General features: G+C 37.4%; 1 protein-coding gene across 1 annotated transcript; it reads right to left on the minus strand.

The window, feature by feature from the left end:
* Window positions 1–3,461: 3,461 nt before the first annotated feature.
* Window positions 3,462–4,031, minus strand: LOC132257944 (cuticle protein 7-like). The gene is made up of 2 exons (XM_059755013.1): window positions 4,020–4,031; window positions 3,462–3,941 (listed from the first exon to the last, which is right to left on the minus strand). Exons 1-2 carry the CDS (start codon window positions 4,029–4,031, stop codon window positions 3,462–3,464), a joined length of 492 nt encoding a protein of 163 aa, XP_059610996.1.
* Between the last annotated feature and the right edge of the window lie 13,992 nt (window positions 4,032–18,023).

An 18,023-nucleotide genomic window follows, 5' to 3' on the forward strand; every position in this document is an offset into this window, starting at 1 on the left:
CTTAATTGCATCAAGAATTCTAAGTGTACTCGTGACTGTGAAATGTCAGACCACAGAGCTTAGAATGTGTTTACAGCATACTCATCCACGAATATCCATACAAAGTAGATCTTGTACATAAAGAGTAGAGAAAAATGTATTGGAGAAAATTTTTATGAATCGTCAAGTGAAACATTTTCAAACAGAAAAAGTTTACGCACTTAAGTATGTACCCTGACTGTAATAAAAAGACACTGGCAGAAATTTAAAGAAGCACCCTTGCAGCATGAATAAATGAACAGATGTCCCCCTGAGGTGAAGGGACAAATACAATCACGTGGAACGTGAGAGTGCTGTTGATGCGAATGATAATTTCAATTTCTAACTCGTAGAATTATTCAACAGGTGTAGGATGAAAATTGAAAGACAATTCTGAGTTGTTGGGTGAGAATGCGTGAAATTTCAAAATTCATCTTTAGGTCGGCACTTTTCCCCAAGACAATTTAATTAAATTTCCCTACTTTGGGAAGAAGTGAGCAAACTTCCTCCGATGCTCCTTTGAGGATGCTGCTCATTTTATCATCAACGAAAATATTATTTCATTAGCTTATATATTAGTAAATAGATTGTATGTATGCAACAAATACATAAGTATGCGAAAACTCCGTCTATAACCGACACTCTATTTGCATTTTTGGCAGCCGAGAAATTTTCTCCGCACTCCTCAAGTATCCCTCCTTTCAGGATGAATAATTCATGATATTTTATTAATTTTTTATGATGTCATCATCAGCAGCGCATTTTATTTACGTAAAATAATCGCAGTATAGGAGGAAGTAGGAAAAGGATTCGCTTCATTTCTTCCTTCTCTTTCTCATTTCTCAGCACACTTTCCCAAAAACAGGAGCGCAATCTTCACACTGGAGTCATGAAATCAGCATTTTCGCCATTTTTTTCCTTGGAGCAAAAGAAAGTTGGAGGAAATAAAACTTTGACGCTTGATGAGAAAAGGAGGAAAAATTAACAAAACGTGCCGACATTTCGTCTCTTATTGTTATATTTGAAATTCTCTCAAGTATTCGTAATGCCCTGAGAGTGACTTTAATCTGCGTCTAGGGAAATGAATAAAAAATTGAGCAGATAAGGTGCAAATAAATAATAGAATTGTGTAACAGCAATTTTTTATTTACACACACACACATTTGCGATTGTTAATAACAAATGGCACATGATGAAGCTTTTGAGCTTTTTGTCACACCACCAAAAAAAAGGCAACATGAACGCGCACTTTGCATGAGGTTATGGAAGTCGTACAAATCATTGTAAAAATTTACCAGTCCTAATGCTTGGGTCGCACTGTAATTTATTCACGGAACAGCGGGAGTGTATAATCAAGTTTTTTTTTTGCCAAATTACCACGGTTGGATGTAGAGCAAATTACCCGAATTAATGTGAGTGCGAGGTGCTTGCACTCTTTGTGATGGATCCTGGAAGTTTTCAAGGGGCTCTTCATATATCACAAAAGTAGCTTAAATTAAAAGCCTGACGAGAATTTTTACAGAAATGTTTACTTCTTACTCTAGAACGTTTTTATTTTATATTTTTCCTCTGAGTTCAGATTTAAAACCTCTTTAAATCCTTGAAATTTAGAAGAGCTTTTGCATGGCGCAAAATTTTTGGCAGCAATCGAGTTGACAAGTTAAGTGCCTCCGTGATTATTTCATCAGATATCACCAAGAGAGTTGCCAAAGGTAAATATTTAACATTTTAGCGTGATTTTTGCAAGATTAATTTAGTCGCTGAAAATGTTGAGTGTGTAAGCGTCCGGAACTGATTTCATTTCCCACGTGCGCAATTCCATGAATGCGAATGTCTGGCGTCATTCAGCCGATCCTCGAGCGCGTACGTGAGTGAAGGGCGGCAAGTGCGTAGGGAAATGTACCGGGAGAGCAACAACAGTCCCGGAACCATCTCCACTCCAACAGGCCGCGATTGTGTCTCTCGATAAAATAATGATAAATGGCTTCTGGCCGTGTGGAGCGGGCGGAGCATAGCACAGTTCATTTACCATCAAACCCCCACTTGTTCTACGCCTTGCCGTTCGATCTGTCACGCTAAAATATTAATCGCCTTCCACCGTCAGAGCCTTTTCCATGCTCCGTGAAGCTCCCAGGTACACTTATAAGAGGCTCAATTTGTTCCGTGCACACACACGTACCTCTGAGTATTTTGGCTGCTCTACATAACAATTTTTATTGCACACCCACCGACAGCCACCCACAGAACACAACTCAACCCGCTCCGCTCCAGTAGCACTCGCTCCTTCAATTAGTCCTTGTGACAGGTACGATTTGAAGATGAAAAATTACTCACCGCTTTGATTTACTGTTGTGCGGTTTCCCAATGGACTCAGTGCTTGTTCCCGGCAAAAGCACGGAAGATGGGACAGTTTCACTCACCTCTAGAGACTATCTGCAGTGTCTTGCGGAACAAGTAGCTTCTACAGAGATTAAATTCATTCGTCTTAGGAGCTATAATTTCAGAATACTCCCACAGATAATGGAATTTATTGTTACATAATCCACACAAATGCATTTTAATTTATTATATGCATTAATTCCATATCAGATCACAAAGAAACAGAGATTATGCCTGCAATATATACAATCTCATGCCACCGTTTGCAACATCATATGCTCGCAAACTATCACATAACCGTATCTTTTATCGAGAATAAAGTATGTGTTTATGAAGCATGTTAAGAGTCTTTTTAATACCTCATGATTGGCCACTACAAAAAAACACCACCTGAGAGCACTTGAAAAATAATCATACGTGAAATGTTAATGGTTAGTGAAGCTTGATGCACTCTAGCTCCGCACTTTGAAACATTGCATATTCATGGGAAATGTGACTGATGGAAATTATCAAAATTCCCTTCCACGTGCTTCAAACATTGCTTCCCATGAAGAGTTGGAGTGCAACACAGTCGAATGTGAAATTCCCCCTCGGCGGATGATCGCAAAAGTTATGACTAATTAATGCAATTGCAGTTTTTCTCCCTCTCGCTCGATCCATTTTACTGCCGTGAGAATTCATATAACAAACTCCATTTGTTGCGATTGATGCATAATCATTCAGACAGTAAGAGTGAATCGCACAATGAAATAAACTGGGTATTTTCGCACAGATTTATTGAATAATAATAATTACAGCAGAAACTACAGCGGATTTGCACACTGCAAGTCAATAGTACTTGTTTAGATATCACTTTTTAATCCAATGAATGGGCCACGAGGTCAGCAGGTGTGATTTTCGCGAGACAGGGAAACATTTTTGCCTATAGAGTTGCACTAATTGTTAGTCTGGCGCCTAATTGATAAAGTTGCCCGGAATCTCACGCGGTAAGTCATCAATTATTCCGGGTGGGAAGACGGACATCGGAGGGGAGGAATTAAATAATCACTGAGCAATTGAGGTTCCTAGTAGAAGTCTCCGCCGAATCCGTGCTCGAAGCCTCCTCCTGTTGCGGCCTTGGCTTCCGCGAGGGCGTGCAGGTGCTTCTTCCGGGCAATCTGGACTTCGGGCGTGTCAATTGGCACACCATCCTTGCCAATCACAATGTGAGCATGGGGTCCGTGGTAGATGAAATCCGAGGCAGCTGCGATGGGAGCCGCGATTCCGGCCTCGGGGCCCTTGGGCAGATTCGTCGCGGCGACCACGTTGAAGCCACTGTGTGGCCCAGCGACGTACTTCACGTGCTGGATTTCGCCATGCCCATCAATGTAGGAGTACTCGCCGTGGAGATGGCCGTCGGGACTCTTGTGCTCGTGTTTCTTGGAGTTTGGCTCGTGGTAGCCATAGGCGTATCCGCCGTAACCGTCCTGTTTCTGGAACTGACTGGACACATCAAAAGGGATGGCGGACACCACACCCACAGCAAGGACAAAGACAGCGACTAACTGTAAGGACAGAAGTAATCCAGGAATCAAACAAATTATTCAATCACGCAAGACCAAAATATAGTAATAAACACTCACGATAACTTTCATATTGAAATGATGGTTATTAGTGACACAGCAAGTAGACTTTGGCTTTTATGATCACTAGGACTCTGATTGAATACTGTATCATCGTCCATGGCTTAGCCGCTTTTATATGCATCTTCCATCGCCATAGAGGCCTGTGGTGGTGGCGGCAAGAGTGGTGGCAAGTGGAGCAAACACTCTTGAGGTGTTTGAGGTTTGAGGTGCAACTTCGACTTGGAGCATTGGCACGATTGGCTAATAAAAAGCCATTGAAAGACCTCAAAGAGAATCCAATTCCTCACCAAAGGGTTCATTGAAATTGAACAGCATTGGAAACTTCAGAAAACTACACTGAATACTGCACAAATTGCATCCAGTTCAGAATAGTTCAAAACAATTTCTGAAAAGGTTCTCAAAACTTTAAAAATACTCCAAATATTGCAGAAAAGTTAATTTCCATTTCAATCAAAAAATCAGATGAATGTAAGTAATGATATTTGAGCAAAATGTAATTAAATCATTTCTCATTTGTACATGTCTTTTGACTTAGAGGCTTTCCTATTACAGCATCATCAGATAGTCTTTTTTTACGAAAATATTGCATGCCAGCCCATGACCTTGCTCTAGAATTAAAAGCACGGAAGCAGCACAATTGCTACACATTTCTTTCACTCTTTTTCTATAATGATTACATTATTTTAACACATTACCCACGATTGATGTCGGAATGCGAAATACATATTTTTGCTAGGTGGTCAACCAGACGCGATGTTGGCAAATATTCCGTGAACAATTGTACAATTAATGTATTCACAAGAAAGTGAAATATCATCAATTCAATTGGGGTTTTATGCAACGCCAATATAATTCTCACAAATTGACGTGAGCTTTTGCAAGATTTTTCTTTCTATTTTCTTCCCTTTTTTCTCGCTCTCACTACGCATTTTTTTTCACATACAATGCAATTTCAGTCTAATTGGAAGGCTTTCAAAAACTTGCTACATCTAATTGCTTCAGAAAATTTTTCGATGCACATTTGCTATTAAGTAGAAAAATACACGACTTTTGTTCGGAATGAAAAATCCCCTCAAACCACTTCTCAGCCAGATAACTTGTACAGAAATGCTGCTCCTCACATTCGAGTCCCTTTGAATGTACGCTACAGTGGGAAATTACTTTTCGGGTGAAAACTTGTGATATTCTATTTAGCTTTTTTTATCTTGTGAACTTTTTTGTTCCCACCTTTACAGGATGATGATGGGAAAAACGACCAATGTGAACTATCCTCGGGCAATAAATTGGTCAGTGGTGCTCTGTGCAAATCCCACTCGACACCCAACCTCGTGTGGAATTGGGTTTCCGTGTTACATGACACTTTGGCTGGGTTTAGAGAGAGCATAAGAACGAAAAAATGGAGCAAGTGGATGATAAAAGGAAGCGAATTCAGGCATGGTGCGAGAGAGAGATTGTAAAGGACTTAAAAAATAATTCGCTGCTCTCTGAGTATTGCAACCAACTCCCATATCAGTTGGTGCGTTAGTCGTAGATTCATCCGCGAAAATTTCATTTAATATTCATGAAAAAAACGCCGCTCGGGAACATTTTTCATCAGTCTTGCACGACAGATTAAAGTAAAGCATGAAAATGGCTAAATTAGCTGTACGTGCAGAATAAATCTTGCAAGTGTATGACTATGTATCAAAATGTAATTTGTCGTCCAAAGTGGCCCCTTAATGATCACAAATGCTTCCAAAGAAAGCAAGCTGGAAGACAATCAAAAACCACCACCACCAGCTGATCGCATTGGACGTCTTCTTCTTCCCACACTCCCAAATGTGGCATCATTTTTCTATTTGGTCCGGGAATTAGGCTGCAAAGAACAGCATAATTCGTAGAAACCTGTGAGAAACATTGGAAATGTTTCTGCGTCAAGATGTCAAACTCAGTAAAATAAGTTTACTAGTTTCAAATGAGTTTCTGCGAGTTATTCTATAAAAAAAAATTCTTTTTGTGGCATCTTTGGAAGTGTATAAAATGTACAAAAAGTCTCTTAAAATGTGCAATTTTCCTTTAACTTGCATGTGGTCCTAAAACCTAATCTGACCTTCTATACTCGGAAACACATTGGGTGGCAACAAAAGCGTGATGGAAGCTTTTGTCATTTTCCGCCAGAAGAAAATAAGTGTGGAAAATTGCGTGAGAGTCTAACTTGATGACAACACGCTGGGCCATATAAGAAATAGACTTTTGGCCAACGATGGCGAAATGATCTAATGGCAATGCAGTGGGTGTGGATGGCGATGGGCGGAAAAATCAACAAAACAAAAGCTTTGTGTTCTCACTTGAAAAGTTGAACCAAACTTAATCCGGACGTTGTGTAATATGTGCCGGAATATCAGTCACTGTCATGCCGAAATGTTGATTTTTCTTGGCGCAAAATACACGCGCCACCATTCTTCGATTTATCATCGTGTTGTGGGTACTATGGCAGCGAAAGTATTATGTGAAAAATATAGAGAGTGATGATGATGACAATTCAAATCTCAAATCAATTTCACTACGGCATCCATCTCGTCACTCTTGTGATGCAACTTGTCTCCGAGCAAAGATCTCCTTCCACATATCGCATCACTCTTGATGCAGATATTATAGAGGCAGTGAGAGCTTAAAGCATCAATTTGCATCTAGATTACTCCTGAAAGTGCATCCTAATAGCTTATTCCTTCCGCATCGCTCAGTTTCGCTTCAATAGAGCGCTTCAAATTAAGCGAAAGAAAACCACCTCCACAATTCAATTTTAAATTCTGCACGCTTTTCCCAAATTATAACACAATTCGGCGAATTTCCCAGAAAATTCAATCCATCTAATGTACATACCACATACATAAGCTTTGGCTTATAAATAAAATATGAAATGTCTATAAATATTTCAGTTTATTCAATTTTCAACTTCATTTCAATAAATTTTGCATAAATCTTAGGAGTTTCGGGATGAGAATCAAACTAATTTTTCCCTTAGATTAAAATATTTATCGCATTTAAATCCCAGCGCAAGCATAACAATATTTTATCGGGTAAGCATAGTGTATTTTTCTTATTAAATAGCACAGCGTTAAGAAAAATCTGGTGCCCAAGTCAGTCGTATATTTACACGTTAAGCAAGAAGACATTACATCGTCAGTTTGCCGGGGTCTCCCGTCGAGAGATGCCAATAAAAATGATAAAGGGTCTCAAATATTTCAAAGAATAGCACCCCAGAGCGACGGGTAGAGGAAAATACACCCACGTCAAAAATAACACGAGAGCACTTTCTCTGAATGTTTGCGATAGGCCAATAAATAGCACATAAAAGCGCATAAAACTTTACACTCCATGCGAATTTTGATGAAAATCCAAAAATGTGAGGGGGTTGAAAGAGAATTAAAATTATTCGCACGCACCGAAAAAGATTATTTTTATTGGCCAATCATTCGTGATTTCGTGTGAAAGCATTTGGCGCAAGCTTTACTGGGGAAGATAGAAAAATTCTGGGGAAATTTTACGAGAAAAATCCCTCTGACGTAAATGTAATTCATGTGGTATGGATTTAAAAGAGTGGAATTTCCTACACAAATTGGGTGGCTTTATCAAAGACCTCACATTTATACCCATCATACACCATAAATTTTTTTTTCCATCTCCAATTCAATTTACTTTCGTGCTCGCAATGTGAAATTGAAGTGCTTACAACAAGCCCCAGAGTGGGAAAAAGCACCAAAAGTCATTAATGGTTTTGGATATGGCAATGGCAAAAGTCACACGTTATTGCCTTCGATATACAAAATGGACAGATGAAAGTTTTCGCAATGTTGTGGATGGGAAATGGACACCAAAGATCACCTATTAAATTTAATTATATACATAGTGGGCGAGTAGGTTAATTAGTCTGTGTGCTTTTTCCTCCCAGGCCTATTTTCACATGCTTTCACATATTCCACGCACATAATATGGCTAATTGTGACTCTTTCCTCGTCCTCCGGAGCCAATATTATGATCTTTACGTGTGAGAATCGCCATGAAATTTCTTTACAGGTGAGAGACAAGGGCAAATAAAGCCTCTCCAAATTACGAGCATTCGCTGATTGTTAATTTAGTTGAGTGATTTAGACGTACAGCTTACGAGAAATTAGTTTTTATGATTCAGAAAATGGCAAAATTCACCTCTTGATTGATCACAAAATGCTATAGTATCAAATATATCGCAAAATAATGCACAGAAACTTCCTTGAAAATTGTCTAAGATAGCAAATTTATAAATAAATTTAAAATGGGTACATTAAAATTCGCTGTGATAATAGCAAAAGTTGAATATTAATAATTGTTGTATGTCGTTGGGAAGATTAACAGCGATAAGGCGTGAAAAGTGAAATAAGTCGGATTATAATTAAAATTTTCCCATGACGATTTCAAGTGCTAAAACTCTTCGTTTGTTGAAAATTTAATTAGCGGGAAATAGAAGAAAATACGTGATGAATGTTCACACCCTTGGCATAATAATCTTTCCCTGAATATTTAATAAAGTCTCTTGATGCGTAATTGGTTGTGTGATTTAGCTTCGCGCTCTCTTCCGCAGCATCTCGTTTGTGCACCAATAAAGGCCTAAAAAGCACTCCACAGACGAGGAATGTTAGAGCTTCTGCGTCGTTAGCATATCATTTAAAATTAATTTTACATGCAAAAGTCTAGCCAGAAGTTCAAAAAGAAGCTTTTCTAATTGAGTTGACGGCATGCCTTTCAAACTTCTAATGCCATTACAATTTTATTGGGCGCCACCGTTGTAAAGGAATATTCATAGGCAAAACGGAACTTTGAAATAGGATGGGTATTAATACAATTCGACGCAAAGTGAAATTCATTGACACAGGATGAGTCAACTGAGTCATTGAGGGGTTGAAGATTGAATTGAGTAAATTAAAATTAATCATCTTTCATATTGCTTACGGTTGGGGGAAACACGGAAAACCGTCGCAAACACAGATTTCCTGTCGAAAACTTTCTACGAAAATCAACAAATATGTTGTCACATCATGCTGTCGCTCAAAAGGAAATAAGACGATATTTTTGCTGCAAAAGGGAGAATTCTGTTAATCTTGATTTCACAAATAAACTAAGTTTCAGCGAATTCGATCGTCATTATCAACTCAACATGATCATTCGGTCAGATTATTTGAATGTAGATTTAATGTAAAATTGAGAAAGAGAGGACAAACAGCTAATTCATTAATTTCGCAAGACACCATGAAAGTCTTTTAATGAGTATTTGTGATGAAAAAATAATTACACGGATAAAAAGTTTGCAAAAAGCGTCAATTTGGACATTGTGTCATTTTTTAATTATGACGACGACATTTCTTAAAGTCAACATGAAGTCTTCACAACACGACAAGTTCAATTTAATTATCTCACACATTAAAGCAAAAGTCCTTTGAATTTATCATAAGTAAAAATAAGTGTATTTAAATAAACGATGCGAACTTCATTGTTTGCCAACAATGAAGTTTAAAGCTATAATGTGCATACACATTTACAATAAATGTGGCTTGTCTAGGACTGAAATAATCGCTGCTAAAAGCATATTGTTCCGCTCTTTACTATCGTAAAATGAACTGATTTAGAGAAAACAATAATATAGAAGGAACAAAACTGTGCAATTCTTGCAATTTTGTAACTTGTTGTGTCGCCCGAACAACATCAAGTGAATGAATTGATACAATGCAGAGACTTTCATGGCTGTGCTCCCTTAAAGTTATACAAACACTAGAGCGTGTATTTTCCTGGGTGGTTTGAGAGCAAAGAAGTCGATTTGGTGAGGAGTTTGTGTGGTATTTGATGTAGATGAACTACACCGTATTTGATTTAAAGTAAAATTAGAGATAGAGAGCAAAGTTTGCGAGCAGTCCTCCATCCACTTAGAAATTCAATCCCCTTAATACATGGAGTAATTATTTCACTCAATGTGTTTCATTAGATGCCTTATCTGAAACTGAAAACTCAACTTGTGATAATTAACCCGCATGCGGAACACACACTCATGTCAGCAGTCATAAATCCCGCACAATCCAACTCGTATATTCCAATATTTACATAGTGATTTTTCACCATCTCTGCCTTCCGCGGACCTCATGTCATGGTTTTCGGCTGCCACTTTAACTTAATGACGAAAATGACAAATAGCGCACTTCATGCGATGGAGTTGCCTTGCTCTTTGATGAACTTTCGCTTCGTCACACGAGACAAGGAGATGAGCATAAATCTCATCAGCAAATTATAAATAAATGGAAGAAGCATGAAGAAAAGGGATGAAAAACAAATTTTATTCATCATTCTTGTCTATTCTTTATCATTCAATCCTCAGCGCATCCTCTTATCTTCAACTCCGTCAAGCATTCACATTTTTATATCAACAACATCGCGAAAAACATGGTAAACTGCTCCCCAATTGCGGCGAAGAATATAATCCAAAGCAAAAGTATATTTGCCATTGTTAGTCCCAAATGGCGATACAACGCGAGTTATTGGCCCCAAGCTAAAAATAAAATCATAATAATGCTGCTTGGAAAACAAGATTGCCGTATAACTAAAGCTTTTCAGGGGCTTTTCATACCCTAAATTGATTGTTTGCCAAAAAATTATGGGAATGTTTATGGTATGGAAATCAAAAAAAATATCGCGGAAATAAATATGGAATACATATAAGATGCTTTCATCATATTAATATAACCGCATAGTGAATAATTTAGGATCCAATAACCAAATGGATGCCTATAATCTTTTGATAAACATAACTATCAAGGATTAAATGGAAATTTAATTTTTGAACCATATTAACAAGTTGATAGTGCTTTATAAAATATGTAATCAGACTAAATAGCGATTTCATGTTGTTATGTGGTGATCTACATATTATACAGTGAGATTAAAAATGTCAAATAGTGATAAACTCCGTCATTTGTATAATCCATATTTTCAACAGATTCACTTTTATAAACCCAAAAATTCTCTTTCTAGCAAATATTTTTTATAAGCTGTTGGACAAAAAGAAAAGTTTTTCTTTTATGTCTAAGATTAAAAATATATTTGAAACAGTCCTTCATAAAGTTGGCTCAAATTTAACCAATGAATAACTTAAATAGCCCATATTAAAGGTTCATCACGCAATTGCATTTAACTGCCCTCGGAGACAAAGAAAATATGCCAAAAATTGCTCTAAAGAAGACGTTCAGCATAATAAAAACATATCTCCCAAATATCATTGCAATAAAGTAGATAATTTAGACCACGCAGATTTTTTTTTGTCTCGCAGCACCATCATCTCGCAATTTGCATATTCCTTGAGATTGCTGTAATATTCATAAGCAGCTTGTTGCCCATTTTTTCACGATTCTTCACGCAATGAAACACATTATTAAGATGGAGACCCGAATATCACGCTTTTTTTCAGGGCACCAACAACTCTCCTGTTCCGTCGCTCTTGTCTCAATTCCTACTTTGTAAATATATCTGTAACATTATACAAGTGAGGGATTAAAAGCCGACAAAATCTTTTCACTCTGATGTGGGGGTGCGAAGGGAAAAAGGTTGGAATACGGCACGCGAGAAAGGGTTGAAGAATTTCTGTTACGTGTGAAAAGGAGTGAAGGAGAGCATAATAATAACAAATTCCACATTATATAGCACAAAGTTCTATGTACAAATGTGCCACTATATATATATATAAATATAGCATTCTCTTTGAGACACATCAGCCGTGGGTGGAGTAAAAAAGAACGGTAGTATTTTATTATTCTTCATCTTCTTCTCTTCGGCATTTCTCGCTGGAGTTATGCGAGACGGCATTTAATTGAGTCGGTAGTATTGAGGAGCTTTAAGCATTTTCCATCCATGAAGCTCGTAAGGATAAATGAGTGGGGAAAAAAGCATAGAATAGCAGTGCTTTTCGGTTGTACGATGGCACGAGAGACTGTCGGAAGGGCTCTTTCCCGGGTTAATAAAGCTCATTTTAATGATGTGGTGCTGAGTTGGCACGTTTGTTAATGGTTAAATAATGAATGATGGATTGAAAGTTATTAAGTTTTTTCATTTCATATCTTTCTTAAACTCACCGCTTGTGATTCTTACCGACCAATCGATCTATAGACTCCTTTTTTATCGGCCATTCACATGGGTAGAAAAGGAAGAAATAATAGCGTGCTCATTCACAATCCTCCCCCATTCATTTCCCTGCCGACGAAAATGAAAAGAGAAATATTGTGTCATCGTCGAGATTTCCCCTCTCTTAAGGGCCATAGCGCAAGAATAGGTCAGCCCGCAACTGCCAACAAATGAGGAGACAATATTTTGCTCATGTGTGCAAAAATGGCCACACACGCACCAGATTAGTGGTAAGAAGTTGACCCCAAGAGTGTGCAAATGCGACTTTTGCGTGTTTTTCTCCATCCCATTTGCTTCAATTTCAACTCTGATTTATTCCCACATATCGCAAACAACATAAACCCTCAAATAACTCCCCATTTTCCCCACGTTTTAGTGCTTTTCACCACTCACCCCATCTCAATGGTGTTTTCCTGCAAACAGAACTTTTTTTCCAAAAAAAAGCATGTAAATCAATGTGTAAATTGCAGCAAAAGGGGATACTGTAGAATGCACAATAAAAATTCATAAAAAATTTCGCATATGGAAAACAACAGAGAACTGCATAGTTTAGAATATATGTAGGTACGTGAATATATTGAAGGAGAGTAAAAATGGAAATATGGAAAGTGCTGCGATGGGAAAAATTTTTGAATTTACACTTCAATGCAACTACAAATGGGATTTTACATATGCAAGGTCATAGGGCGAATAAACCTTATATAATCTATATTGAAAGGATTAGTTTTCGTTCTATACAAGAAACATGAGCAAGAGAAGAATTTATTTGAATGTGAAAAAACTTTGGAAAGGCTTGACATGAAAAATAACGCTCAAAACAAAACATTGCGCCCAAATGTTTGTGAACTTTAAGCTTAAATCCCCGAATAAATCCCGCAAATTATATTTTAAATGGGAAAATCCTAACCTAAATTACAATAGATAAAATTAAATGTCAGCCAGAGACCAAGTATTAATTTGATAAATATATCAAAAGTGGTGTGTGCTTAATCAAACGCCATTGGTGGGCTCTAAAAGCCCCTAACGTGATAATTTAACAAAAACAATTTTCATTTTACCTACGCGTCGCGATGGTGGAGCAAAAAAACGATGACGAGGGAGAAGACGAGGAAAAAGCTCAATTTAATTGGGTGTGTGCTTTTGTTTGGATTACTTCTGCGGCTCATCCCACCCGGGCTGCTTTTATGTCGCCAAATCCACCACCTTCTCCTGGACAAACCCTCCCTCAGCAGTCAGCCCATATCGAAGCCAGGCCGACAACGCAGCTCTGGTGCCACGCTCTCTGCCGGGCATCTATGTACATACATACGTCGGAATGTGTGAAAACAAAGCCAATACGAGGCTCACGATAATGTGAATAAAACACGAAAAACTCCTGCGTGTGCGTGGAGCTTTTACGAGTCGTCTACACACTTACACCGAGGGTTGAACAGAGTGCTGCAATGAGATAATTTTTATGACCACTGACCAAAGCGTTCAGTACTGAAGGTATTGGAAATGAGATTGATTCATCTATTTCAATGTAAAATAAGACTGAGAGAACAAATATGTTGTAAGTTCAAAGTTTATTAACTTCAATATCAAACAAAATTAAATATGCACAAAACTATACATTAGGAAAGAAGAGATTGCACATTAAGATCTGAAAAAACCCAATAAAAGATCATTATTGAAGCGAATTAATTAGAAAATAACTCAATTTCTCAGACACACTGTTCACTCCACCTTGTCTATCGATTATCTATTTAGAAATTAATTTTATTATGATGAGCTCATAAACTCCCTCTTATGAAAGCCTTTCCCACGTCGCAAAATTTATCTGTGCGTACAGATATGTACATGCGCTCACGGTATTGCAAAATTGTGTGAGAGTGGAAATGGCAAATTCATTATTAATATCGCATTTCGATAATTACACTCCATGGATCGAGAATTTGGCGCAAAATTCCACCAGTCACACAAATTCCATCGACTTTCCCCCTAAATCTTACCATGGAATGTGACTTTATCACTACTTCTGTCCCACTTTGATTGGCTTTCCATCGACCACATATATTTCCTTCGGCACCCTTATTGCTTTTGTTTTCTGCCTTCAAAGCAACCCCATCCTGTATCTCAACATATATTACAGGATTTTCAGACTGTTTCCCCGCAAACCTACATACATCACTTCGGAGTGGCGGCAGAAGGAGAATAGAGGGAAAAAACAGCACCGGAGCCCAAGAAAAACATCTCATGAGACAATACCTTCACGTTCTGTGGAGTCTTTTTGTAACAGAAGTCTGTGTTGTGGAATGTGATTTCTTTCATAATTGATTTTCGTTGCAAAATTGCCATCTTCAGAAAGCAAACCCGAGCGAGTGATTTCACCTTTCGCTCCCAACATCAAAATCATAAATTGAAAGTTCTTTTGCCATTGAGGGAACGTTTCCAAGCATCTCGATAACCTTTCATGTTCCAATAACTCTCATATACTATAAAATGTAATATATATGAATGATATTAAAAAGCCTCTGAAAAGTTTTCACATATCTCAAGAAATGTCACAATATATTCAACTGTCTTAAATATCCTTTTCCCGTTGATGTCCCACAAAATAGGGCACGTCACACTGTCTCGAGGGACGTTTCGTCAACCCGAGATAAGAGGGAATTGCTAAGATTCAAATAAAAGCATAATTAAATAAAAAATATCATTAGGATCATTAGTGCAGGAGAAGATAATGGCCTTGATGCGCAATCACGCTATAATTTCCTCAGAGGAGCTTTACATTAATTTAGTGATAATGCAGAAAAGTGACAAAACGACCCACCCACCGAGTCTCGTCTCCTCGTTCAATAATCACGACTCTCGCTGGAGCGGAGAAAATGTCTTGGTCGCGTTGTTGCTCCTTCGTCCTCGACTAGCAGCCACAGAAAACTTAGCAGTCTCAATCTAAATAACATCTTCATTTTGTTCTGTCACCCATGAAGAACATTAGAGACATATACGGCAATTGTTTGAACAGGCAAAATTTCTCAGACATGTTTTACTACTCAATTTAATTAATGTTATTTTATGCCCTCCTTAGAACGCACAATTTTAGGGATCAAACTGGGTAATTCCGGAAATACAATCGTTCCATAGCTTTAGTGGCTTTGGCGTTTTAACGAGTTTTCTTTTTTTATGTGTGAAGGAATATTGCTAGAAAAGCTTTTCAAGGCAATGAAATTCATTCACTTTTGGGGGCGCCGTTTTTTCCTCAATTTATTTATTTAAATCTTGCATTGAAGGACGCATGAAAGAATAGTATTTGATGAAAGATTAATTAAAACACATTTTCTACAGCTTTGCATGAATGGGGAAAGCTTACACAATCTATTTTTATCCCTATAAAAACATTAATGGAACGACATTCTGTACAACTGGCAGAAGGTATCGGAATGGGTTTTCATTTAGGTAGAAAATCTATTTTCTCACATCAAACTTTCCACACCTTTTGAAAATTTATGCTAAACAGACAACAATGCGTCAACATATGTTTGGGGTTTCTGGAGGGCGGAATATTGTAGATTACACTTAGCAGGAAGTCCTCATAGCGGGTGGTGGAACATGGAAGCGTCCTGAATAGTGAATTAGTGTGTTTGTTTCTCACTCACAAAACTTGTATTTTCCCATCCTGAAAAGTATGTACATACATATATCTACACAACCACAGAATAATTGCTCACTCTCTCTCTCACTCTCTGCAACAGGAAAGAAGTGACTGTTTCGCTAAAATTAATTTGCATAAGCAATTACGTTGGATTGTTCATGTGCAAAATTTCTTTTCTCCGCCGTATTCGAAGAGATTCGCTTGAAGCCACAAGAATAATGGCCAAATAGAGCACATCTGAGTGTTCTAATGGTAAATGTAAACAATACACGAGTGTGCACTAAATAAATTTCCAGTAAATCCATTCATGGAATAGCGTAACAAGATGATTGTAGTGACAATAAAAATTGAATGCAGTTTATATCACAAAATTTCTATTTATATGTCTCTATTGTGGAACCTTATCACACAAGAGGCACAAGCTTGAGCACAAAGTGAGTGAAAAGAAATTTGACAAAAAGCGTGAGTAAAGTGAAGTATTTCTAAAGATGAAATATGTCTCTATATTCTATGGCACTTTGTTCCGATTTGCGATAAAACTTTCTCTGTGTGCGAAGGAAAAAATAGCATTGAAGGACAAACTGAGAAGTTCAAATAAACAACATTATGATTCTATGACTTGGTGCAGACGCTGTGTTTGCGGAGGAAACATTTTTCAATTACTCAAATTCAATGGCACTGAAATGTGTAACAGTATTACACCCCATTATTCCCCCAAAAAGCATCGCCAATTTTTATGGCATAGCAGTTATTTTTGAGCAACCTTAAAGCCATGCAAAATGAACGATGGATTATGTCGTCTTAAAGCAGAACATTGGAAGATGCTGGCAGTACAAGATGCTCATTTTCGACGAAAAAGCGCAAACGTTATATACAAATGGAAGTGGAAAATAATAAGAAGTCTTGTAAAAGTGATGAAAACAGAGGCAAAATATACGTATTTTGCCGGAATGCTAACAGAATACATGACATTTCATCAACCATTTTTGTGCGTTGAAGGAATGAAAATGACAAAAACGGACTCCACGGAAGCTAATATTTCATCTCTTGCTTAAACATGCCCCTAATGTCGGCAGCATTATAGGGAGATTTTGGAAACAATAAGCTTGTACCCTAGAACGAAATGTTAGTCATGGCAGGGATTCATTTGCCTAACATCATCAAGGTGAAATGTGAATATTATATTAAATCACCGGAAGCGAATAAATCTGCCTTTCTGCCACTCTTCGACATTCGCATACCCAACTTTCACAGTCCATGAATATTCAAGCGACATGCATAGATATTACAAATTCGCGTGGAAAATTAAATTAAACATCTTGTGTGCTTGTGAAATATTATTTTAACTTTGTACACTTCAACGGCACTCCAACAAATTCTTCACAGCAAATGTTCTGGAGCATGTTGAATTTTTTTTTTCCCCAATCCTTATTCCAATTCTCGCGCTTACAAACTAATCCCCAACGGGACGATGATTAAGCAAAACTTCACTCAGTTCTCTGCCACTATGACTCTCATTTAGAATGGGATTTTAATAAATGATCCAATAATAAGATATTCATAAGTTCTCGGCTCGCAAGAGAGTTTTTCCGGGAACATCAAATATAAATAAAATTTCAATTGAATACAACGGTGCCAGGATATGTGATGCCATATAATTTATTAACACATTTCCAACACATTTTTACCTTTTATTTATTGTTCACCGTGCTCCACGTTCAACAATGTAAAACAATAAATTACACTCAAGAGTAGCGTTTAACCACTTGAATTATTGAGCTTTAAAGCTCTGTCTCTTCTCCCGCATAAAATAATCATTCCACCACGCACACATATGTTGAAATATATGTACTTTTGAAATATGAAAAATGCTTTAGCAAATCCCTTTCCGAGGCAAATTCTTTCACCACTTGACCTCAGTCCTTCCTAAACCGACTGAATGTGTAAAATTCCTCTCGCTAATCGCATAAGTTGTATATAAAAAAAAATTTCGTTGGAGGTTAATCTTTTTTGCTTTGTTACGTAAAAATCGCAAAATTCGTCGAGAAGGAAAATTGGATTTTATGGATTTAAAATTTCATTTACACAATGGAAAATGTTCTAACATTCAGAAACTTTTTGCCTCCCAATTTTATTTGATTGGGTAATTGAGCGAGAAATATTATTACAGGTATTTTCATTCCATTTTCATT

Source organism: Phlebotomus argentipes, unplaced genomic scaffold, assembly GCF_947086385.1.
Source record: "Phlebotomus argentipes unplaced genomic scaffold, Phlebotomus argentipes genome assembly scaffold_4, whole genome shotgun sequence".
Taxonomy (NCBI): domain Eukaryota; kingdom Metazoa; phylum Arthropoda; class Insecta; order Diptera; family Psychodidae; genus Phlebotomus; species Phlebotomus argentipes.